General features: G+C 36.4%; 2 protein-coding genes across 2 annotated transcripts in view; both read left to right on the top strand.

Annotated features, from left to right (window-relative positions):
* The window catches only part of LOC107594554 (excitatory amino acid transporter 1-like), a 15482-nt gene extending 5570 nt beyond the window's left edge, over positions 1 to 9912 (top strand). Inside the window, exons 4-10 of the mRNA XM_016284640.1 lie at positions 2259 to 2463; positions 2548 to 2590; positions 2687 to 2958; positions 4771 to 5004; positions 5913 to 6107; positions 7481 to 7615; positions 9340 to 9912. Coding sequence (XP_016140126.1) covers positions 2259 to 2463; positions 2548 to 2590; positions 2687 to 2958; positions 4771 to 5004; positions 5913 to 6107; positions 7481 to 7615; positions 9340 to 9550 — 1295 coding nt within the window. The 3' untranslated portion in view covers positions 9551 to 9912. The remainder of the gene's footprint in view (positions 1 to 2258; positions 2464 to 2547; positions 2591 to 2686; positions 2959 to 4770; positions 5005 to 5912; positions 6108 to 7480; positions 7616 to 9339) is intronic.
* A 2529-nt stretch (positions 9913 to 12441) lies between these two features.
* Positions 12442 to 26212, top strand: part of LOC107594572 (nipped-B-like protein A) — a 55286-nt gene continuing 41515 nt past the window's right edge. Inside the window, exons 1-5 of the mRNA XM_016284663.1 lie at positions 12442 to 12765; positions 14625 to 14776; positions 19022 to 19187; positions 24698 to 24834; positions 25866 to 25974. Coding sequence (XP_016140149.1) covers positions 14713 to 14776; positions 19022 to 19187; positions 24698 to 24834; positions 25866 to 25974 — 476 coding nt within the window. The 5' untranslated portion in view covers positions 12442 to 12765; positions 14625 to 14712. The remainder of the gene's footprint in view (positions 12766 to 14624; positions 14777 to 19021; positions 19188 to 24697; positions 24835 to 25865; positions 25975 to 26212) is intronic.

Here is a 26212-nt window from a genome sequence, read left to right as displayed (position 1 = left end):
CACACACACACACACACACACACTCACACACATTCTCTGTGTATAAATAGCATTTGCTGCTTTCTAAATAAAGCCACAAACAGTTTCCAGACAGATGTGGCACAAACACAGCTTATATAGAATAAAAAAGACAATGCTTTTAGTTTTTGTCCATCTTTGATAGTTAAACAGCTGCTTTTATGCTATAGAGCCCACATGAAACCGCATTCACGAGTCATTTCACTAACGTGAGTAAAAATATTTTTTTGGAACCCGTGATACTTTTTTCAGAATTTTTGACTTTTATGAATAAAAATAAAAAAGAACAGCATTTATTCCAAATAGGAATCTTTTGTAACAGTACAAACCTTTACTACCACATTTTTATTGGTTTGACATATCCTTGCTCAATAAAAGTATTAATTTCTTAAAAAAAAAATTATTTTGTTGTATTGTTACAAAAGATTTCTATTCTGAATAAATGCTGTTCTTTTTAACTTTTTATTCATCAAATATTGCTATATATATATATATATATATATATATATATATAAGGTTGTTTATGAGTCAGATCAAAAAGTCCACCTTTAAATCTGTGATATTCTGATCTCTAGATATGGTTTGAATCTATTTTTTCCACCCACTTTATTGTCCACTGTGTAAAAATCATAAGCCTTTTCTCAAAATTTTAGGAATTATTCAAATCGCTCGCTGCAGTTTAATATTTAAGTTTCTGATTAAACAGCAACTTGATGGAACAGACAGACTTAGTTTATCCACAAATTCTGGCCGTTCGCTGATTGAGCTTACGATTGAGCTCTCATTAGATGAGTTTCTTTGTGAGGTTCACACACACTTCGTCTTTGAAGACTGTGTGTGTGTGTGTGTGTGTGTATATATGCGAGGTAATTACTCTGCGGTATAGGAGAATAAGACTTTATAAGACTCTGGCGGGGAGGTCATCGTTACCATGGAGACGGGAACTAATGAGAGCAGCAGGACGAGAACATGACCTGTGCAGAAGGTTCCCAGGCCACTGTGGGGTGTAAAGCTTGAGGGGTTTATGGGGTTGGGGGCAGTGAGATCACTACTTAGGATCAGACACGCACACACACATGCACCATACACAATAATGGAAGACATACATAGTTCAATACAATGGCTGTTTCTGTCCTATAGAGAGAAACGCTGAATGGCAGTCGTGGTCAGTGACCTTCAGGAAATATACTGTCTGACTCCTATACAAGCTGTTGTTGTTGAGCATCAATGTAGAGACTTTCTTTCTTTCTTTCTTTTTGAATTTCACACTGAATTTGACTGATTTTATGTTTGGTCTGAAAGCGTCTAGTTACTTTTTTTTGTATTCAAAGTACAAAAAAGAAATTAATACTTCTAATCAACAAGGATGCATGAAATTGATCCAAAGTGTAAGTAAAGTTGTTGTAGATTTCTATTTCAAATAAATGCAAATACAATTTTTACCTTTAAATTAATGATAAAACATATCAATGTTTTTCCATAAAAATATTCAGCGTCACAACTGTTCTCAATATTAATAATAATAATGTATCATGAGTAGCAAATCATAATTATTTCTGAAAGATCATGTGAACACTGAAGACTTTGGTAATGATGCTGAAAATTCAGCTTTGATCACAGGAATAAATTATAATTTCAAATATATTACAATAGAAAACATTTATTTTAAAATTGTAATAATATTTTACAGTTTTTTTTTTTTTACTGTAGTTTTGATCAAATAAATGAAGCCTTCGTGAGCATAAAACAAACAAAAAAAACTGTTACACTTTATTTTAAGGACCAATTCTCACTATTAACTAGTAGTTTATTATCATTCATATTACTGGCATATTGGCTGTTTATTAGTACGTATAAAGCACATTTTAATGCCTTATTCTGCATGACCATATTTTAGATCCCTTAATCTTGCCTCATACCTAAACTTAACAACTACCTTACTAACTATTAATAATTAATAAGCAGCAAATTAGGAGTTTACTGAGGCAGAAGTCATGGTTAATAATTAGTTAATGGTGATAATTGGACCTTAAACTAAAGTGTGACCAAAAAATCTTACCAACCCTAAACATTTGAATGCTAGTGTAGAATGAGTAGGCGTGTCCAACCTTTTGACTGTCATTGTATGTATATGCAGTTGTATATCCAGTATATGTTGCTTGCATTACTATATATGCACATGCATCCACAGAATCATGTGAAACAAACTAATATTGCAGTCTAATGTCACCTGTGTGCAGGTATGGCCGCTCTGGACAGTCGAGCTTCAGGGAAGATGGGTGTGAGAGCTGTAGTTTACTACACCACCACCACTATCATCGCTGTGTTCATCGGGATCGTCATGGTGCTCATCATCCACCCGGGAAGAGGCTCTAAAGACGAATTCACCAAACAGGAGAAGATAGAACAAGTCAGCCCAGCAGATGCCTTCCTCGATCTCATCAGGTATGGCAAAGTACTTTTTTAATTTACAATTTTATGATGTTTTTTCTTCTTCTAACATTATATTCTTTTTTTTATTTTTAATAGAAACATGTTTCCTCCTAATTTAGTGCAAGCTTGTACTCAACAGGTAATGTTTTTAATGCATAAGAACCAGTAAAAATCTAGCTTCCTATAAGATGGTAAACACAACCAAGTAACTTTCTATTCTCTCTACCTTCTTCAGTTTAAAACACAATATGGCAAGCGAGTGGTCACGGTTAAAGTTCTGGTGAACGAGACATTGTTCAGTTTGAATAACGGGTCGCAGGAACTCAAACGTGAAGAGGTGATACCAGTGCTGGGAACGGTTAATGGAATCAACGCACTCGGACTCGTGGTCTTCTCCATGTGCTTTGGCTTCATCATTGGGAACATGAAGGAACAGGGTCAACCGCTACGGGATTTCTTTGACTGTCTGAATGAGGCCATCATGAGGCTTGTTGCCATTATCATGTGGTGAGTGATTTAGAGTGGGAAAGTTTTCAGCTTTCAGCACATTATTTACATGGTTTTCACAAACAGTGGTTTTTCTAATTAATGAAAATGGGATAAACCATGTCATGACCTGCCAGACTGTTTTTGTCATTTTAATTTCAAGCAGACTTACTGGAACATAAGCAATGAAAACATAATGAAATTAGAGGAAAGAGTTAAAAAGTGGCCCTCATATGTGAACCTGGACCACAAAAACAGTCATAAGAGTCAATTTTTCGAAATTGATATTTATACATCATCAAGCTGAATAAATAAGCTTTCCATAGATGTATGGTTTATTAGGATCGGACAATATTTGGCAGAGACACAACTATTTGAATATCTGGAATCTGAGGGTGAAAAAAAATCTAAATATTGAGAAAATCGCGTTTAAAGTTGTCCAAATGAAGTTCTTAGCAATGCATATTACTAATCAAAAATTAAGTTTTGATATATTTACGGTAGGAAATTTACAAACTATCTTCATGGAACATGATCTTTACTTAATATCATAATGATTTTTGGCATAAAAGAAAAATCAATAATTTTGACCCATACAATGTATTTTTGGCTATTGCTACAAATATACCCCAGCGACTTAAGACTGCTTTTGTGCTACAGGGTCACATATAATAAATAATGGAATAATGACTTGCTCCGCTAAGACGCTAATAGATAAGTCCATATTTTCATTTGTTTGTCAGTTAAAAAAGTGTCTAAAGTCTAAATAAATTGTTAGCACTGACTTACAATTTAAATGGCAACGTTTAATAGGCATATATATGGCAATGTATAGGTCAGCATTTGAATTTGGGTCTGTTTACATGAACAAAAACCAAAAAAGGAATAGTTTTGTCATCATTTACTTACCCTCATGTTGTTCCAAACCTGTATGAGTTCCTTTCTTATGTTGAACACAGAAGAAGATATTTTGAAAAATGTTACTGTTGCTGGTAGCCATTGACTTCTATTGTATGGAAAGAAATACTATGGAAGTAAATGGGGACCATCAACTGTTTGATTAGCAGCATTCTTCAAAATATCATCTTTTATGTTCAACATCTTCAAGAAAGAAACTCCTACAGGTTTGGAACGATATCGGGGTAAATTATGGCAAAATTTAAATTTTTGGGTGAACTATCCTTTTAATAGCTCAATAGGCCTAATTTAGTATGGACCACAGCACTTTAAGTTATAGCTGTAAGCTTTTGAAGTTATTTTTATTATAAATTTGTTCCAAATTTGATGCTTTCACTCTCTGGTGATTCATGATGTTTCACCAGGTGAGTCATATGAACCTAAAAAGCCCATCAAAGCACAGCTCCCGTTTCGAATCCGATGTGACTGGAAAAATTACAGATGGTGCAGTAAGGAATTCAGTTGTGAACTCAATAACAGCTCTGAGCGATTCACTGACTCAATGAATCTGATTCAAAGCCTACTAACTCACGATTGAGTTTGGATCTGTTTTGTGAATCTCTCAATTAAAAAGAATCACTTCAGTTGAGTCATTTGTTGCGTGAACTGGCTAAACCCAATATTGACGCATGCAAACGCCTCCTCGACTTTCAGATATCATGTTGTTAGATTATAAATTACTGTTGCACATTGTTTTTTTTGTGGCATTTGTGAACATTTTAGTCGCAGTCTGAAGCGCCGTGAGACAAAACATGACCATATAGAAAAACACTTTATTAGACAACTTAGGACATTCTCTTTGCCTTAATTAAGTATATGTTTAACACTGTTTTTTCCAAAGCAGTAATAACAAACTAATTTGTTTTCCCACCTCAGGTACGCTCCTCTCGGCATAATGTTCCTGATCGCAGGAAAGATAGTTGAGATGGATGATATATCAGAAATGGGAGGCCAGTTGGGCATGTACACCATCACAGTCATCATTGGCCTACTGATACATGCAATCATCGTACTGCCTTCGCTTTACTTCCTTGTGACGCGTAAAAATCCATTTGTGTTCATCGCTGGACTTCTGCAAGCCCTTGTCACTGCACTCGGTACCTCCTCCAGGTGAGCTTTTAAATTGAAATCATTTTCAATACATATATACATTTTAATACATTTTAAATGTGATTTCCGTTACGAAATTAAACCATGGTTTTACTACAAATAAAACCAAAAAACGAGTGCTGTCAATCGATTAATCGCGATTAATCGCATCCAAAATAAAAGTTTTTGTTTACATTATATATGTGTACTGTGTATATTTATTGCGTATATACAAATACACACATACAGTATATATTTTGAAAATATTTACATGTATATACACATTTATATACTTATATTAATATAATATATATTATATTAATATAAGTATATAAATGTGTATATACATGTAAATATTTTCAAAATATATACTGTATGTGTGTATTTGTATATACGCAATAAATATACACAGTACACATATATAATGTAAACAAAAACTTTTATTTTGGATGCGATTAATCACGATTAATGCAATAACCCATGGTTATTGTAGTTAAACCATGGTAAACCACAAAAACCCATGATTTTGCTACACTAACCATATTTTAACCAGGTTATTTGTAGTAAAACTGTTTATACAAATGTTAATCAATCTCTCTCCCCAAAAAGCAAAAAACAAAAAACATGGTTAGGTCTACTACAGTTTTACTAGAATAAAATTTAGTTTAGTTTCCTAAAGGTTATTTTGCTGTAGCACTAGCATGAGAGTTTCACAACATGTTTAAAACGGTAAGTTTACCCAAAAAGGAACGTGATTAATATTTTAGTCACCCACTACATGCTGTTTGTATATGTTCTCAATATGGATTATTTTTATGGTGTTTGTTGGAACTAGACAAAGAGGGGTCAACGTTTTCCTTTCGTCTACATTTTCGAGTTTGGAACATGATGATGATCAGTGAATGATGACAGAATTTGCCTCTCCGTAGCTCTGCCACTCTGCCCATCACCTTTAAGTGTCTAGAGGAGAATAACCATGTGGATAAACGTGTAACCCGTTTTGTGCTGCCTGTCGGAGCCACTATAAACATGGATGGCACTGCTCTGTACGAGGCTCTGGCTGCCATCTTCATCGCACAAGTCAATGACATGGATTTGAACTTTGGAGAGATCCTAACCATCAGGTACCGTTCGGTCAAATAAAGAACTTTTCCATGACAGCTTATTCAGTTAAGGCAAGACGCCACAGGTGAAAACTAACAGATTTCACAATAATCACAGAACATTAAAGGGGTCATATGATGCGATTTCAAGTTTTCCTTTCTCTTTGGAGTGTTACAAGCTGATTGTGCATAGATAAGATCCCTGAAGTTGCAAAGACTAAAGTCTCAAAACCAAAGAGATATTCTTTATAAAAGTTAAGACTCTGCCATGCCCCCCTAAAACGGCTCGTTCTAACACGCCCCCACATATCTACCTCACTATGTGGAAATATTAGCATAATGCCGCCCAAATGTTCACGCAGAGAGAGGGGGTCACATCACAGTGGAGTCAGCTGTTTTAACTGTGGTTTTGTACTGCACACATACCAGCTTCATCACTGTGTCTGTCACGCAACTCTGTCTTTACATTTATTTTGAAAGATGAAGCTCGCGATTATGGTAAGGGGCGTTACATTTCTGACGAGTGCTTGCGGTGTTCGGCCAATCACAATGCACTGGGTCAGCTGGCCAATCAGAGCAGACTGCGCTTGTCGGAAGGAGGGACTTTGTAGAAAACGAAGCGTTTAAGAGAGGCGGGGCATAGAGGACTTACAATAATGTACAGTATTTGAAAAATAATGTGTTTTTTGAACATTAAAGCATGTCAACATATTCTGTTACACCAAATACACAAAATAATGATCTTTAAAAAAGCATCATATGACCCCTTTAAGACATTAAATGTTGTACTACTGCACGTTTTTTTAAATGTTTAAAAATGCAAATTAGGCATTGTCTAATTAAAAATTCACTGATTTGCATACATTTCCAGAACAAAAATGTGAACATTGAATATAAAAATGTAAAATTTAGTTTTATTTTTGACATATTTGAAATGTTGACATATTTCACAATGATTTTGGATATCTTTTTTTTAACACTCCATAAATCCCAAAATACTGTCAGAAAAATTCAGAAAAAAACACAATGTTGAGGAATACAATTGTATATTAAAAAAAACCTTAAGAACCAGAAAAAGTTTAGAATATCCACAAAAATAGACATTTTGTTGTAGGTAAATGCTACTAAAGTAGAGATTTCTGCCTGAAAAAAATGACGTAATTTTGAGAAAACGGTCATTAAATTTTTTTTATTGTAATTGAATATACAGATGCAAATAGACAAAATGTAACAAAATAAACACTGTATTTTGGACGTTTTCTTTCCACTAGCCTGAAAGAAGACATGTTGTGAAAGTAGAATCCCAAAATCTCAAAAATGACCAGTGCATAAAAAAAAGTAGTTGATTTTTCACACCGTTTCAGTATTTATCTGACTGAAAATGATTTTTGAAGCATCACAGCAACAGCAGCCAGCATTGGTGCAGCTGGAATCCCTCAGGCTGGCCTGGTTACCATGGTGATAGTGCTGACCTCTGTAGGACTGCCCACTGATGACATCACTCTAATTATCGCAGTTGATTGGTTCCTGTGAGTACTATTTTTTGTGTATTACAAACGTTTCAAGTTTTTTTTGGTGTGTGAGATCATCCCACATATGACTTTTCAGGGAAACCAGTGTGTACTTTACGCTGGGACAGGAGAAAGTATTTGAAGAACTACACTGATCAGCTTTAATAAGCAGACATAGTTCCCACTGTCAAAAAATAAATAAATACAAATCTAGAAATATTAAATAATTTTCAGATTGTGATTTCAAGGTGAATATGCTGTATGCAGATAAAGTTGAACAAACTTCCAACTTTATATAAAGAGCTTGGCAATAATGTTCTTACATTTTATGATGAAAACAAAAAATGAGACAGTTGAGATTTAGTATATAGATTATATTGCTTTACCTGAGTGTACTGCATGTATGCGAATAAAGTTTGATATAATATACTGGGTATCCAACTTTGTATATTCTAGTGTAAATAGAGATGTGCGATAATATAGTTCACATTTTGTGAGAATTTAAACAATCAGGCAGTTGAGATTTGCTATATAGTACATGCTATATTATATTCAACTTTTAATATAATGCTGGGAAAGCTGCTAGTTTACATTTTGAAAATATAACCATAAAATAGTTGAGATTTGCTCTATAGTACATACGTATGTATCCAGGTAAGGTTGGATATACTTATTGTAGTTGTATAATTAATAATAAATTCATTTATTAATTAATTTGAGTTAACTAATTCAATAAGCAGTGAATTATAAGACCTGTGAGGTTTTGTTCAGTTTATAATCATTTCTAGGCCTTGTGGAAATTACTTATCCTAAAAAGTAATAGAAAGTTTCATTAAAATATAAACAAAATATTTTTTAATTAATACAAATAATTTAAATGAATAATAAATGAATACAGTTTAAAATAATTAATAAAAGTAAATATTTAGTTGTTTTTAATTAAATATTAAATTACATTAATAATGTTTTTTTGTGTGTGTTTTAAGTTTAATGGCTTCTTCAGCTAGAAATGGCTCTTTGTGACTGTAACCACTATCTAACCTCTATAAAAAAAAATTTAAATGTCTATCAGCGTTTATAATCCAGAATAACTGGAAAAGTCATGGAAATTCACTGATCAAAAGCTGTGGGAACCCTAAACCAGAGAATTTCAACTTGTGATGTTCTGAAGACATCTGAAGGTTTTTAAGGTTCCTTCACACAGACCCAGGCAGAACTTCAGGGCTGAGCAGCAAGATATTCTATCTTTTACATTCCATAACCCATAATCCAATTGTATATGGCCATGCAACATCTGCTTCCAATGAGTTTAGGACCCAGTGAACAATACACCCGTATCCAATAGCATGTTCTTGTGGCCTTTACTCCCACCGCATTCAGAGCAAAACGGCAGTCGTTGAATTCAAATTCAGTCAGGGAGCTTGTCGTCAGATTATGTGCTGGTTAAAGCAGCGTACAGAACAGAAGAGGCATTGTGAGGCTTAGAGGAGGCCTCAGACTCTGAGGAACGTTCATGCTAGGAAAGATGGGTCAGCAAAAACATCACACAAAGAGCCGTTTTTTTTAAGCGGAAGCTACACGAGGCCCTCAGAGCACAACAAAGGCTCATGTGACATCCAGATGTGTAAACCAGAGAAATAAATCCCCATTGATGAGGAGATGACTTTGATAAGAAGTTGTGGTGTGCTTGGACATATTTCCACCATGAAAATAAATCTGCTTGTTTTCATCTGCTGCTTCAGAGATCGGCTGCGCACCACCACGAATGTTTTGGGCGACTCCATTGGTGCTGGCATTGTGGAGCACCTGTCACGTCACGAGCTGTGTGCTATCGACGCCGAGATAGGAAACTCTGTAGTGGAGGAGAACGAGACCAAGAAGTCATACCAGCTCATCTCTCAGGAGAGCGAGTGCGAGAATGCCAAGATCCCTGACAGTGAGACCAAAATGTAACCACCTGTTTCCTGAGGAAAATCTGGAGTTTTTGTACAAACACTAGTGACTTAGTCAGACACTAGTCTGATATTCAACTCAAGTCTTATTATATGCCTGTCCAAGACATCCAAATGTGTTGAAGTTCAAGCAGAGATGGACATGTGTGGTCCTCTTTGAACTGTTTTATTGTAGCGTAAATGCAATAGATTTGATTACACTAGACATAATTTTATTAATTTTCTAGATGCAGGTTTGTTGACGTTAATTCAAGAGAAATACCCAATGCCATTATGGAAAAAATATATGTTCACAATGATGCTTTTACTTGGGCTGGGGGAAAAAAAAAGATTTTAAATAAGCCAAATGATTTCAGACGATTTTAAAATTCAAGAGAAATACCCAATGCCATTATGGAAAAAATATATGTTCACAATGATGCTTTTACTTGGGCTGGGGGGGAAAAAAGATTTTAAATAAGCCAAATGATTTCAGACGATTTAAAAAAAAGAAGAAGAAATAGTTCAAAAGAAGCATTTTCAAACTGGTTGTTATGAAACACATGGGAAGTTTTGGCAGCTTAAGTTGGAAAGTGAAGCTGCGAGTCCAGAAACAACAGTATATTGCGATGTTTCCATGCTACACAACTACAGCAGCCTTTATTAGTGAAAATAAGCTGGAATCTGAGAGTTGTTTTTGAAAAACTGTACATTCAACTGATGTAATCATCTTATTTCAAGACTTGATAGATGACTGTCGGTTTGAACAAAATAAAGAAATCTATTAATAAAGAAGAGCATTTTGGCCAGGACTGTTCACATTACCTGTTGTGTTCTTAGCATGCACCCTGAACAGGTTAGTGATTCTTATGTTACCTATTTTGCATCCTCAGTGGATGGGTGCCGTCAGAATGAGAGTCCAAACAGCTGATAGAAACATCACAGTAATCCACACCACTCATCAATTAACGTGGTGTGAGATGAAAAGCTGTGTGTTTATAATAAACAAATCCACCATTAAGATATTTTAACTTTAAACCATAACTTCTAGCCAAAATCCATCATAACACTTGAAAAGGTCCATCTCCTGTTGTCCTCGCACAACAAAATCCACATATTTGTTTAGACCGGTTTTGAACTGGTTGAAGTTAAAAATGTCGTAGTGATGGATTTGTTTCTTACAAACATGCACCGTTACATATTTCACAAGATGTTAACTGATGGACTGGAGTGGTGTGGATTATTATTGTGATATTTTTATCAGCTGTTGGACTCTCATTCTGACGGCACCCATTCACACTGGTGAGCAAGTGATGTAATGCTACATTTCTCCAAATCTGTTCTCATAAAGAAACAAACTCATCTATATCTTGGATGGCTTGAGGGTGAGTACATTATTAGCAAATTTTGTACTATTCCTTTAAACTATTCCTTCATTTTTTTTTTTTTTAAACTCGCTTTGCAGTGACAATATAGGAGTTAAATGTTATATCCTTAATGTAGCACCACCCAGTTCTGCAGAATTACAGTCATTATTAGCCTTTGAATGGCTCATCCTTGACATTTCTCAATCCCTCACTACTCTACTGTACTTGGCAAGCACATGGTATTACCGCCTTAGAAAGAATGTATGATCTAAACTCTGTTCAAGTCAGGACCTTGTTGACACAATTTTATCATGTCCTTCTTGACCTGTTCCAGTAGTGTTTTGTTCCAGAGGTGAGTGCGAGTATAATATATGGCATTTCCGAACACATTAAACTTCTCTTAGTGTTATATCAATATACAGCTAATGAGCAAACATTTTGCTTTGACATATATTCCAAACTAAAAAAATGAATGTCACTACATACTGTGCTATAACAAAATTTCAAGAAAAGTTGATTCATATAGACATTTTGTCTATATAAAGTGCTTTACATAGACATGCTAAAGAAAGAGTAGAAATAAAAACAACAATTGTCCATTTTAAAATGCATAATTTTTATGTATACGTTTTGCAGATGCTTTCATACAAAGGCTAGACTTGCACAGGTTTTTAGCTTGGACTTGAATAGCACTGGAATATATATGACAGTTAATGGTAATGGAAGCCACAGTATTATAGCTCATACATTTCATACAGCTACACAGAATTATTTCTCTTAAAGAAGACAAATTCAAAGAAAGTCTTTGACTAGCCTTAATCGTTATGCTAAATCGCCATCCAGTGGTGAGAAGTGAAACTACAGGAAGGCTCAAAGGACAGGGCTCTAGGTCAAGTTATAAACTACAAGAACGCTGAAGTCTGTTAACGGTTCCCTCCCAAACACATCAGCAATTAAAATAAATTGTAGTTTCTTTAGCATATTTGAGGAGATCCCTAAACATTCTTTTTAAGGTAATATTCACTGATGCATACCACTAGTGTAAGGATTCCCATTATTTGTTATATATAAAGATGGTTGTATATTAATATAATATACATTATATTAATATGCTCTTTTTTCACTTATATCTTTATTAATAAATATATACATATCCACATCAATACATATAATGTAATAGCGTTATTCTCAATATACATTATAATTAATACTCATCATACACAGTGTGTGTGTATATATATATACACATGCATACATAAAGTACGATGCATATTAATGCAATGTATATGAAAAAATGAAAGAAGAGGATTATTATCGATTGTGAACACTATTCCATGATTATTACATGATATGCAATGATTGGGGATGTCAAACTAGAGTAAAAAAAAAAGAAGAATTCAGTCGTATTTATACGTGTTTTCGCACCTGATGGAAAAAGGCTGGAAATCGTCAACAGTGTCTGCGGGGAAATAATCACGTTATTAGTATTTGTATTTCCGGTCAACCTACAATTCCCTCTGACTAGCGACAAAGCATCAGTTGTGGGGCTTTTTTGTTGGCAAACAAAGACGTAAGCAACTGTGTTTTACGAGCATTGACGCGATGAGTTCATAAAGAGCTGAATTAAACTCGGTTTCGTTATGAAACGCATTTAAAGTGCGATGAGAGAAAGCCTGACCTCCCCCACCCCAGATAAAGACAGAGTTGGCTTGTTGTTAGCTGGCTCGGCTAAACAAACCCCGCTAGCCCGCGCTGATCTTTTTATAGCAGAGAGGGGGAGCCAGAGACTTGCAGCAGACCGACAACCACAACCTCTCATCCTAACAACAGTCCCCTTATTTTTTCTTCTTTGAAGTTACCCCAAGCTAAGGTAAATATCAAACCCTGTCCTAAGGCCGTCTTCGCGTTCCTTACCACATTTCGACACGTTTCCATTAGGTTTTTCTCGACGGAACGGCTCTGAGAAGACGAACGTCGCAACGGCTCGGCTAGTCGTTCTCCTCCGGCGCGCCCCCCAGCGTAGAGTCCGAGGCTTCTGCGGAGCTCGCGGAGGCCTCGCGCCACAAACACTGGCGAGCGTTTTTGTGTGGGAACTCAAACGGATTATATACAGATATCCCCACGCTTTTTGTAATGACCGAAAACGTTTCGTCGCGTCACGTACAGTGTGAGGGAGAGAATGGAGCACAGCGAAAAGTGTTTTTATTGTTCGCGAGCGGGGATAGAAAGATGTGCGTAGCCGAACTAGCCTTGGCCAGCGTTTAGCATAGCGGCGGCGATCGTTTAGTAGACTAAACGACTGAACTATTCACAGAAAATCGTGTAGAAGATAACTAAATGTGTTATTTAAATAAGAACACAAGCGGCTCGGGTTTCTGTAAGAATTCACATAGCAGATCAGAGCAATGCTAACTAGCGAGTCTCCGCAAGGAATCTATTAAGTCCCGAGCTAACGCTTTGCTAATAGTCGAAATCATTTCTAAGCATCTCTCGAGAACCCACGAACGGCTTGAACGCGTGTTATGGTAAATATTTACATTCTCTAGTGTTCATAACTGAACATGGTGGTAGCCATGTTTTGAGTCATTACGGCTGAATAAACGTCAGTGAAACGCTTTGAGGATGAATGGTTCCTCTCTGTGGCGATCGACTTGTCAACACTGTGTTTTTGGTCATTTTGTGTTACCCTGTTTGCACAGATGTGATGCTTCACTCCACTGTATGACCTGCCATATCCTTTAATAGCATCTTGCGTTAACGATTTAGAGAATAATACTATAAATTGGGCAGATAATTGCATTCAGAACTTAAGCCAACTCAAAGTCGCTTGCACCTTGTTTTCGGTAAGAAATATAAACACGTTATTGAGATGTTGAAAACGTTCCTGATTGTTGAATTTTAATTTTTAGCGACAAAAGGTGTGATTATGAAATAGTGTATTGTGTGAATGTCGCTGCCGAGTTGTTGTCTTAAAACCTGCATGCAAGTGATCGGAATGGATTCATGAATGTAAAATGAAGTATTGACATTTAAAGGGCCAGTGCAACTGAAGTACCCCGGTTTGCATCGGTAATAATCTGCCCGTCAGAGCTCAGCACTGGACTGTTTACATTTCGAATACGGTTTCACATGCAAATGAGTCATGAATATTAATGCCCTCTACATAGCCCGGATGCAGAAATGTATGCAGAATTTTCTTTTGATACTACAGAAGAGGTTTTTATCATTTGAAATGCAGTTGTTTAAACAAAAATGCTTACTTGTTGTACCCTGAGCAGTGATGTAGTATGTTGTTTTGAATGTGTGTAAAATGTGTTCTTGCTTGATTATGTGAGGTCTGCTTCTTTGCATCTGCTCTTTTGTGCTTACTATGCGCTTACCATCTCCCAGCTGTCATTGGTCCCCTGAGAGAGACAGGGTTGGGCTTGCATATCTAATGAGGGGTGTGTCCATGGTCCATCTTCTGTCTGTCCAGAGTGGGTGTGTCCATCAGGCTGTCTGCACTGTAGTAGATGTTATCGCATAATGCTCCTCTACGTGGCAGTTAGTGTGCACAGAAATCAATACACCTGTTACAGACAGTACGTCTGAGTGGACTGATTCTGCCAGGAAACATAGTGACTGTTGATCTATGCACAAAATTGTTGAGACTCTGTAATAAACAAATGAAGCTGGTTAGACATCATCCAATATCACAACCTCATTCAAACACTCTTGTTTTTTTTCTAGGATTGAGTGAGATGTGAGGCATGGTCAGCCTATAAATATCTCTGTGGAACTCTGTGTGTGTGTAAGACTTCTGTGCCCAGCCGTCAGTATGAATGGGGACATGCCACATGTGCCCATCACAACCCTTGCTGGGATCGCTGGTCTCACTGACTGTAAGTACCCTAATCCCACTACTCGTAATTCACGTTTTCAGTGGCGTTGCTTCCGGAAGTATTTTTTTCTATTCATTTTTCCCATTGGGATTTTAAAAAGGATTTTGTTAAAGCGTTATAAGCCATGAACTAACCCAACATAATAACAACCTTATAAACCTTAAGTTGGAGCAAAAAATATTGGAAAATTGGGCAAAACAACAAAGGTACAAGACTTAAGGGCTTTAGTGAGGGAAACTACAATCACATGAAACTTTGCAAATGACAATCAGATTAAAATCATTGAAGCAATATAAAACGACTAATTTAAAGATATTAATTATCTACAGAAACTATGTATTTTTAGTTTATTGCAAAATGTGCATATATATGCAAATGTTTAAGTATTAAGGGGGACTGACTCGATTACATTATTTATGGTGATCATGGGCTTCAACTAGGGGTGTGACGAGACACTTATCCCACGAGACACGAGATGAGATTTTTAGACTTTTTAAAAATAAATCCTCAATGATGAAATATATAGGGAAAAATAGTATTTTATTCAACTGAAAAACATAAAATGCAAAAAAGTAGGTGCATTTTGAAATCAACTTGTACTTTATGAAATTAAACATCTATTTTAATACATTTTATGCAGTAATAACATGTAAACACTGCAAAATGTTTTGCCACAAACTCAACTGACAGGCAAGTAATTGCACAAAAATTATAAATGGTATAAATAAAAATAAATAATAAACAACATAAATATCCTTTTAAAGTGGAAGTGAAGCAGTCAGTCAAGTTTACATTATTTAGTAAACTGATTTCCACTTTAATAAAAAAAAATATAATAAACACAATTAATGTATCCATTTAAAATATTAAAGCAGTGGTTCCCAAACTGGGGGGCACGGCAAGGTTGAGGGATAGGCCTAGTTAGGGCCCTGTGAAATCAGTTTAATTTTTTCCTAAATTCCGTTTAATTTTTTTCCAAATTCCATTAATTTTTTTCCTTTAAATTTTTCTCGACTCCTTTTTAATACGTCCTCATTTAGTGAGACCGCAGACGCTGAAATCACCGCGAGTATCAGGCACGCTTCAGTATGTGTGTAGTAAATGAAACCGCGCATCTGCGCCATTCATTAACAGAGACAGGCAGAACATGCAGGATTCATATTTAAATCGACTTTTGCGGCTTAATATTTACAGATACTAGTCCATATCGTGATTTGATTTAAGTGTAATGACCTACTTTTGATTAATTAATTCAAAATTCGACAAATTCCGTGACATTCCGCATTAAACTGTGAATTTTCTTTTTATGACTGGATAAAGACTATGCCGTAATTTTCCCGTTTATCATGCGGCCACTTGCCTGATGTGAACATAAAATATCTTACATACCACCGCTTGTGAACAAGCCAGTCTGTGCAAGGATATCGTCACGTTCTCGCGAGACCAGTTAGAGCTTATGTTTCTGCCGGTGGGTGCAAAAAACCGATGTGTCTCATGAGCACCCACTGGCAGAAACAAAAATCGGCGCCTATGGCCATGTCCATAACAAACTAAACTTACTGAAACTTAACCACATAGTGGGCTCGCAAACCTCTCATTCGGCATGAATCGTTTCCATGAGTAAATCGTTACGCAGTCTAACATTTGGTTGCTAAACTATTAGGCTACTTATTACGTGAAGAAGGCTTTGTACTTCTCTCATGTCCGAATATCTACTAACAGCATCCTTCACATATGCAAAAAAAGTGTTTGGAAAAATACCACGGCGTGCTCACGCTGACCGGCAAAACCTACATATTGTACAACAGACAAGTTAAATTGAGTCACCAAATACCTTTTGTAGGTTTAGTTGTCTCATTTAGTTTGCTGATGATGAGGCTGTGATGTCAAGTTGCAATGCTAGAACTGACTTGTTGTGTGCGCGCGCTAGTGCGAACACTTTGAATTCCCTATATCAGCAGAAAAATGTGATATCCGTCAGATAAGAGCAAGACATCTTTCAAAACGGTCAATTTTTATTTGTGTACCTTCAAAATGACAGTGAAACTTTGTGCTTTTGTAAAATAAAGAAAACAAACAAAATGCGCTTGCCGTCTTGGTCTATGTGAACCACTTCCTAAAATGAAGAAAAACCCTGCGATACTGTCTACTTGTCAAACAGACATATAAACCTTGAAGTGCCTGCTTTTAAGTGTTTACGCTTTGCTTATTTGACATTAAAATTCCATTAATTTTTTTCCTTTAAATTTTTCTCGACTCCTTTTTAATACGTCCTCATTTAGTGAGACCGCAGACGCTGAAATCACCGCGAGTATCAGGCACGCTTCAGTATGTGTGTAGTAAATGAAACCGCGCATCTGCGCCATTCATTAACAGAGACAGGCAGAACATGCAGGATTCATATTTAAATCGACTTTTGCGGCTTAATATTTACAGATACTAGTCCATATCGTGATTTGATTTAAGTGTAATGACCTACTTTTGATTAATTAATTCAAAATTCGACAAATTCCGTGACATTCCGCATTAAACTGTGAATTTTCTTTTTATGACTGGATAAAGACTATGCCGTAATTTTCCCGTTTATCATGCGGCCACTTGCCTGATGTGAACATAAAATATCTTACATACCACCGCTTGTGAACAAGCCAGTCTGTGCAAGGATATCGTCACGTTCTCGCGAGACCAGTTAGAGCTTATGTTTCTGCCGGTGGGTGCAAAAAACCGATGTGTCTCATGAGCACCCACTGGCAGAAACAAAAATCGGCGCCTATGGCCATGTCCATAACAAACTAAACTTACTGAAACTTAACCACATAGTGGGCTCGCAAACCTCTCATTCGGCATGAATCGTTTCCATGAGTAAATCGTTACGCAGTCTAACATTTGGTTGCTAAACTATTAGGCTACTTATTACGTGAAGAATGCTTTGTACTTCTCTCATGTCCGAATATCTACTAACAGCATCCTTCACATATGCAAAAAAAGTGTTTGGAAAAATACCACGGCGTGCTCACGCTGACCGGCAAAACCTACATATTGTACAACAGACAAGTTAAATTGAGTCACCAAATACCTTTTGTAGGTTTAGTTGTCTCATTTAGTTTGCTGATGATGAGGCTGTGATGTCAAGTTGCAATGCTAGAACTGACTTGTTGTGTGCGCGCGCTAGTGCGAACACTTTGAATTCCCTATATCAGCAGAAAAATGTGATATCCGTCAGATAAGAGCAAGACATCTTTCAAAACGGTCAATTTTTATTTGTGTACCTTCAAAATGACAGTGAAACTTTGTGCTTTTGTAAAATAAAGAAAACAAACAAAATGCGCTTGCCGTCTTGGTCTATGTGAACCACTTCCTAAAATGAAGAAAAACCCTGCGATACTGTCTACTTGTCAAACAGACATATAAACCTTGAAGTGCCTGCTTTTAAGTGTTTACGCTTTGCTTATTTGACATTAATGCATTATATAAGTCACTTTGGAATATAAATCATAGCACGTTTCTGAAGATAAAAAAATGCGAATTGCAGTCTGGAAAATACGGTATAGCTAATTATTTTGCGGACCCCCTGGCTTTGTGTCGCGGACCCCAGTTTGAAAACCCCTGGTCTAAATTATCAATTTTGTAACTAAGCAATTCGCTATGAGAGACTTGAATGCTTTGTTTTTATAAGGCTCTTGCATCATAAAATATATATATATATATTTTTTTTTTCAGTATTTACACTACCGTTCAAAAGTTTGGGGTTGGTCAGATTTAAGTCACTTCTGCATACCAAGGATGCATTTATTTAATCAAAATACAGCAAAAACACTAGTCAACTTTTGAAGTGAATCAAAACCTTTCATCAAAGTTGTCCTAAAACCTAAAACCAAAATGCGTTCTTGTCCTAGGACAACTTTGATGAACTTTTTTGATCCACAATGTTGACTACTGTTTTTAAAATAACTGTTTTCATGTGAATATATTTTAAAATGTAGTTTATTTCTGTGATGTAAAGCTGAGTTTTCAGCTTTACAGCCAATCCCAAACTTTTGATAATTTGCTGCAGCATCTGGATCATCTTCAGGTTTATCTGATAAGACATTGCTTTCTTGGACTCTGATTCATGAACGCTATGTATTTTAGATTGACTGTGTCAGAACATCTCTGCCCGCACTTAAGGTGGCTGTTAGATTTCTACCCTGGGAGTTCTTGTAATAAAGAAAGCTTTGCCTTATCACACTCTGTTTGTGTGTACAGTGTTGAACCAGCTGCCCCTGCCCTCCCCTTTACCGGGCACCTCCACTAAGAGCCTGCTGTACAGTGGGCGTGTAGCTGAGGAAGTGGGGCATCTGATGGGCTGCAGGGATGAAACTCTGGTCTCTCAGCTCGCCAGCAGCCTCAGCCAGGTCTCCATGGAGCACATGTGAGTTTCTGCGTACATTTGCCTATTACATACACCACTCCTCTATATGCCTTTTCTTTCTAAATTAAACTCTCTGCTCCATAAAATAAGTTAGATTTTTTCCCCCAAATTGCATGCTTACCATTTTCATTTTTCTGGATTCTGTTTTAATGGTTTAATTAAATTTTAATAATCAAAAAAGATGTCTAATCAATTGAACTCATAAAACTTTAATTACTTAATTACTTGGCCCCTATTTTCGTCAAAAATTGTTTTATGCAATGTTTTATATTTCAGAAATTGTTTTATGATTGAATCAAAAACGGTACTAATCAAATTAATGCGTAAAACTAATAACGCATGCATATGAATGCATAAATCTTTTGAAGTGTAATCAAATGAAATGTGATCAAATCCAGTTTTTAACGAACCATTAAAATTGCTGCACAACCGTTTAAATGTAAACGTGGACAAAAAAATTATATTCCTAAAATGTTTTAATAGACTGTTATTGTTGTTGCTACTTTGAAAAGTGCATTCTACTTGTATAGTAGGGGTGGGGGGAAAAATCGATACAGCATAGTATCGCGATATTTTCCGCGGCAATACTGTATCGATACATGGATGCCAAGTATCGATCTTTTATTATACTATTTGGTAGAATAAAAAAAAAACTATTTCTTTACAATTCACTAGATGGTGGTGTTGAGGTTTTTTTCTGGTGAGGTCAGCTGGGTCACCTTCAGCATGCAGTAAGTTAGTAAAATAAAGAGGGCAGCATTGCAGAAAGATATCAGGAAAGCCCAGTCCGCGTTTAAAGCGGATGTATGGACTTCAGATTTGTAAACAAGGAGGGGATGTAAGTAGGGATGTACCGAAAATATAGGCTACATATAATAATAATAATAATAATGATAATAATAATAATTAGGGCTGCACGATAAATCGCATGCGATATTTAATGCGCTTCTTGTCAGAAAGCCGGTTCTGTAATCAGCGGTAAATCTCTGTCACGTGCGTGCTTTCACATTGAGCAGCATTAACTACACAGAGCCGTTGTTCACTGACGAGTTGCGCAAAAAATTGCACGAATATGAACGTGGTTTTGCGCAGCTCGTCAGTGAACAACGGCTCTGTGTAGTTAATGCTGCTCAATGTGAAAGCCCGCAGGTGATGGAGATTTACCGCTGATTATAGAACCGCATGCGATTTATCGCGCAGCCCTAATAATAATAATATATAATGCGCGCTGCGTCGAGCCCCGCCCGGCAGTGTTCAGCACGCATGTTTCACTCTCCTCGCTTAATATTCCGATCTATGAATGTGTGTTCTGCTCGTGTACCACTCATGCTCATTGGAAAAGCAAAGTCCGCTCAAATAACACGCTGACAGGAAATTTCTATGCAGTATAGGCCTACTTGTTTCCGGTTTGCAGTAGCGCTACTGTGCTGTAACATGGTGTAGGCTAGTTCAGCTGTACTGGGCAACGCTGGTAAAATAATGCTACCTTCAGTGACTCTATGCTCTGCTCATATGCTCTAATAATAATAGCTTTGTAGGACTATACATTATTTCAATAATTAGTCAAAAAAAACAACAACAACTTATATCTGATTCTGTTACATAGAAGTGAATAAAAATAATATATTGATATTTAATATTAAGGTAACACTTTTCAATAAGGTTCCATTAGTTAATATTAGTTAATGTATTAACTATCATGAACGAACAATGAACAATACATTTATTACAGTATTTATTAATCTTTCTTAATGTTAGTTAATGAGAATACAGTTATTCACTGTTAGTTCATGTTAATTCAGAGTGCATTAACTGTTAACATGCACAACTGTTGATTTTAATAATGCATTAGTAAATGTTGAAATTAACATGAACTAAGATTAGTAAATGCTGAAGAACTATTGTTCATTCTTAGTTCATTAACTAAAGTAGTTAACTAATGAACCGTATTGTAACGTTTTACCAATATTAATATAAATTCTGTCCAGTTTTATTGTGCTACTTTCAATAAAAGTGTGGTTATTTTATTGGCTTGTTTTTTTTAAATTCAGTATTATTAAAATTGAGTTAAATTTAAAAAGTCTTACAAAATTACTTTATATAAGTAATTTACTTTCAAATGCCCCAGTTGCTGAAGGGTCTGCACAACGTTTTAGTACAATTTCAAGTTGCACTGTTCAAAATACCTGTAGTAGCACAGCAGTGCATTCCTGTTTACATTTAATTAAGGTGGACTAGATTAGACTGTAATACAAATAGTTTAGTTTGCCAGGTGCATACAACATTTATGACAATAATGTTTTCATGAAAGTGTTGGTCAGTTTTCTGCTTGACAATCCCATTTTGCACTGCAACAATAAAACTGAAGTGCGATAAACAAACTGAGAAATGTTTCTTTTTAGTTAAAACAGATGTTGTCAGTTTTCTTTTGGGGACATAATTTGAAGTTGGAAAAAGGTAATAAATTGCAATATATCGCAGAATATCGCAATATATTTAAAATCGCAATAATATTGTATCGTGACACAAGTATTGTGATAATATCGTATAATAAGGCCTCTGGTGATTCCCACCCCTATTCTATAGTAGTTATATATTTTTCATAATTTCTTCAAGTTAAACCAAACGTTTATTTTGATTGGCTGTAGTGAAAACCTTTGAGTTTCTGTGTGTATCTCACAATAGTTTTATCAAATGAAAGGGTTAAATGCTGATGTCCTTATATGAGGTGGCAGATGCTGAAAACACCACAAGCATCAAGTATATGTAGTAGACAAAACTGTGCCACTCATTCACACATGCAGACTTCATATCTAAATAGACTTTTGCAGTTCAATGTTCAGAGACACTATTCTATAGAGTGGGGGAACTATGATTTCACTTTGTAGGCCGATTGGCTGTTAGCATCGCACTGGTTCCCTCGACAAAAAGCCAAAAGGATTTTTCCATAGGCTTTTGGATTATCGCAAAAAATAAGCTCTTGTGTTCAATCATAGTTCATGAAACTAACGAATAATGAACTGAATTTTGATGCCTAAACCGCTGGGCTACATCATGTGTCATTCATCGGTGAGAAAACTTTAAAAGTACTACAATACCAGGAAGGAAGATCAGGTTGTTGATGTTTGTCTGCCATTCTCGCTCTGTCTGCACAGCGTGTGTGAACGCGCTGATGACGTATCCTGTCTGCGCGAACCGGGTGCGCAGAGGTATGCTAATACATACCTTGACAGGCAGGTAGGAAAGCCAATTAAAACGCTCGGACCGAGCGTTTTGATTGGACAAACATTTCTTGGTCCTACGCCTTCCACAGAATAGATAAATACATTTAGACCACTTAACTTAATAATTGCTATCGGGATGTGAAGAGACTTTCAACCAGCATAACAAAAAAATTTTCTGTAGACAATCACCTATTGCACCTTTAAAGGGGTCATATGATGCGATTTCAAGTTTTCCTTTCTCCTTGGAGTGTTACAAGCTGAGTGTGCATAGATAAGATCCCTGAAGTTGCAAAGACTAAAGTCTCAAAACCAAAGAGATATTCTTTATCAAAGTTAAGACTCTGCCACGCCCCCCCCTAAAACGGCTCGTTCTAACACGCCCCCACATATCTACCTCACTGTGTGTAAATATTTGCATTAGGGCTGGGTATCGAGTTCGATACTTTTTAGGCACCGACCGAATTGCCTCGATACCATCGAGTGAACAGAAACTTCTTGTCAGCGCTGCACCTCAAATTTATCAGTAAAATAGTTTCGCAGCTGAAAAGCTACATGACATTTCTCAGTAGCGAGGTTCATGAAGGAGTTTAACTTAAAGATTAGCTATTAGTAGACTGCTGCTGAACGCTGCTGAGAGATGCACAGACGCAGGCATTCACACGCGCTTAATCTCTCTCTCTCCCTCTCTCTAATAACTGCATTAGACTGCATTAATAACTGCGTAAGCCTGCATATCAATGGCTCAAGCCTCTGTTATCAGCTCTAAAATGACGTTTTGGAATTTGCAACGGAAGGTTTGGGATGAGGTGCGTAAAAAAATTAGTTCAAACCAAATGAGATTTCAGGATGGAAACATGTCAAATGTCTAATGATCTGAACAATGTCTTGATGTGTGGTTGGGACTCCAGGCCGTTCAAAACTCACTTTAAACCACCATTGAGTGTTTGTAATAACTTCAGATTGCCGTCTAATGTGTGTTTTGGCCATGTAATGTTGCTGAAATTAAATATGTTATTACCTCTGAGTCAGAGCAGCGATCATGGAAGAGAGAACACAAGCAGACAGCGCTGGAAACTGCTAATGCTCATCAGTAAATCAGTGGAAAATAAATAGAAATCATGATTCTGTCTGAGCTATGCGTTTTAAAACAAACACTACCTAGTGTAAATGTAGCCTAACAGATGTGTAAACTGAAGACTATTTGAGCTTTATTAAAACTATTTTGCACTGATTTGTTGTGTTGGTTACATTTTGTTCCTTCATTTTGTGCAGTGGCTCAGGAGATGAGTCTTTAAGTTTGTATAAACATCAACAAGCTGAAAAATAAAACCAAAGTTTTTTTTTTTTAGATAATGTAATCTTGTTAAAATTGATTTCATAAAATTGGTATCGGAAAAAGTATCGTTCAGGAACCGGTATCGAAGTCGAGGTATCGGTATCGATATTGAAAAATTTTGAACGATACCCAGCCCTAATTTGCATAATGCCGCCCAAATGTGACCGTAAAGAAAGGCGGCGTGGTTTCAGTAACCGCAGTTAGTGTTGAAGCAGCATGTCAGGGAGACGCTGTGTGTTTCTAGGCGAAAGCAAAAGCACTTTATTTGGCCTTCCAAAAGTAGATGCATTTAGGAATCTTTAAGATTACTTACAACAGAACAGCAATGCATTTTATGGACAACCGTTTCATGAACCTAGGAGAGGAGGTAATTCTGACTTTGCTATGACAATCTGGCGCTTCTGAATCAGCTACTGTTTTAAGTTTAAGTATTTGCTATTGACTGTTCAAATGCGGAGTTTTGCACATCATGTGTGTGAGAGAGAGAGAGAGAGATCGATCGATCGATCACAGTGGAGTCAGCTGTCTTAACCGTGGCTTGTGTACTGCAAACACATAGCAGCTTCATCACTGTGTCTGTCACGCGACTCTGTTCCCCTTTCGGGCTCTGTCTTTACATTTATTTTGAAAGATTCAAAAAACCCATTGACTCTGGGACGATGGAACCGGAAGTGCTAAAATGCTAATTCGCTTCCGGGTTTTTGCCTACAAAGTCGCATCATAGTTCCACCACTCTATATCACAATTTGATTAAGTGCACAGCCCTTCTTTTGATTTATTAATTCAAATTTTGCCAAATTATCTGACAGTCTGGTGTTATACAATGAATTCCATATTTATAACTGGGTTCTGCAATTCTTACAGCGTTTTACGCATTGTGGAAATCATAGGGCACTGTGTATTCTTTCAGTGGTGTTTGAGTTCGTCAACTCTGATATATTTCTCCACAGAGAGCTGAAGGACAGCCTTGGCAGTGATGAGTTGGAGGGAGATGTACCAGTGCTGCTGCAGCTTTTGCTGTCTAGGAACCCCAACATCTTCAGGAATAAGACCGCACCGAGCACTCCCCAGTATCCGGCCCAGGCGGGTAAGAGTCAATCCAAGCACATAGGGAAACTTCTACTACTACAAGCTTGACAGATTGCACTTGTAACAATGCTTACTTTTGGGTTGCTAGTTTGCTGTCAGGTTTCTTTCACCCAAGCAGGTAAAAGTCTACCTGAAGAATGTTTAGTTATCTTTGCGGTTTTTGTCCTTCTGATAAGACTTTGCCACCCTTTCCTCTCCCTAGAACATGGTGATTTTCCCATCAGAACTACAGAAAGAGGCATTGTTTTTCTCTGACCTTCAGTTATAAAAAAACAACAGAGAAAAAAGAAACAAAACCAAGTGAATTATTTCCCCATAATGTGTATGTTAAGGAGAAATAATTAATTTGATTTTGTTTCTTATGTATGCCAAAACAATCAGTATATAAAATCAAGGAACTTTGTTCATATAAAAAGCATATAAACTGATATATTTTCCACATGTAATATTGTTGCCACTGCACCATTCATCAGCAAAAGCCTCTTTACAAAGTCTGCATTACATTGACAGCATTGCAAAACAATCCAAGCTGATTTGTGCCAGAACACGTGTAGTGTGAATTAAGAGTTTGCATAGCATATCAAACTCATCTGTTTAAAAAACAAAACAAAAAAAGGTTTAGTGCCTAAAAATAAATAGAAAGCTTTGTCAACTTTTGGACAACATACTTTAACATGTGGTAATGGAAATGGCACAGAAAAATGCACGAAAGAATCATTAAAAAAAATATTAGATATAACACTTTTTTCATATAATATAACTTGTATAAATATTCAATATCTATTTAATAAATATCAAATGTTTTAAGTTCTGTGATTTCATTGCAATGACTAAATGCATGAATTATTTAATTCTTTGCTACTTTCCTATATAGCAGCAAAGATGCAGTAATGGTTTGACCTGGCTCATTGGAACCTTGCCAGTCTTTAAACTTTCAGTAACCATCTCAAGTGATGTTATGTTGTTATAGTAGCTTTTCTGCCTATTGCTTCTCGTCCAGACTATTTTTCACACTATTGTATTTCACAGGTATAAGTCAGCAGTCAATGGCACCGCCGTATAAAATCACACATGGCTCCATGCAGGGAAGTCCAGCCTCTGCCAATTACCAGGCCTCTATGTCCCACAGCCCCTCTGGGTGAGCCTGCTTTCTAATTCAGTTTTTATGTGGAGTAACTTGTGATACTATTTGTGACACATTCAGTTTGTTTTCATTGTACGAAACTAACCAACAACTGCTGTTATTAACAAAGCCATCATGCAGTATGTTTTATAATACCGTGTATGATTTAAAGGGTTAGTTCACCCAAAAATGAAAATTAGACTATGTTTTACTTACCCTCGAAGCATCCTAGGTGTATATGACTTTCTTGTTT

This window comes from Sinocyclocheilus grahami, unplaced genomic scaffold (genome assembly GCF_001515645.1).
Source record: "Sinocyclocheilus grahami isolate Dianchi unplaced genomic scaffold, SAMN03320097.WGS_v1.1 scaffold186.1, whole genome shotgun sequence".
Taxonomy (NCBI): Eukaryota; Metazoa; Chordata; class Actinopteri; order Cypriniformes; family Cyprinidae; genus Sinocyclocheilus; species Sinocyclocheilus grahami.
The sequence above is the reverse complement of the archived record's forward strand: the minus strand, read 5'-3'. Positions and strand labels throughout refer to the sequence as shown.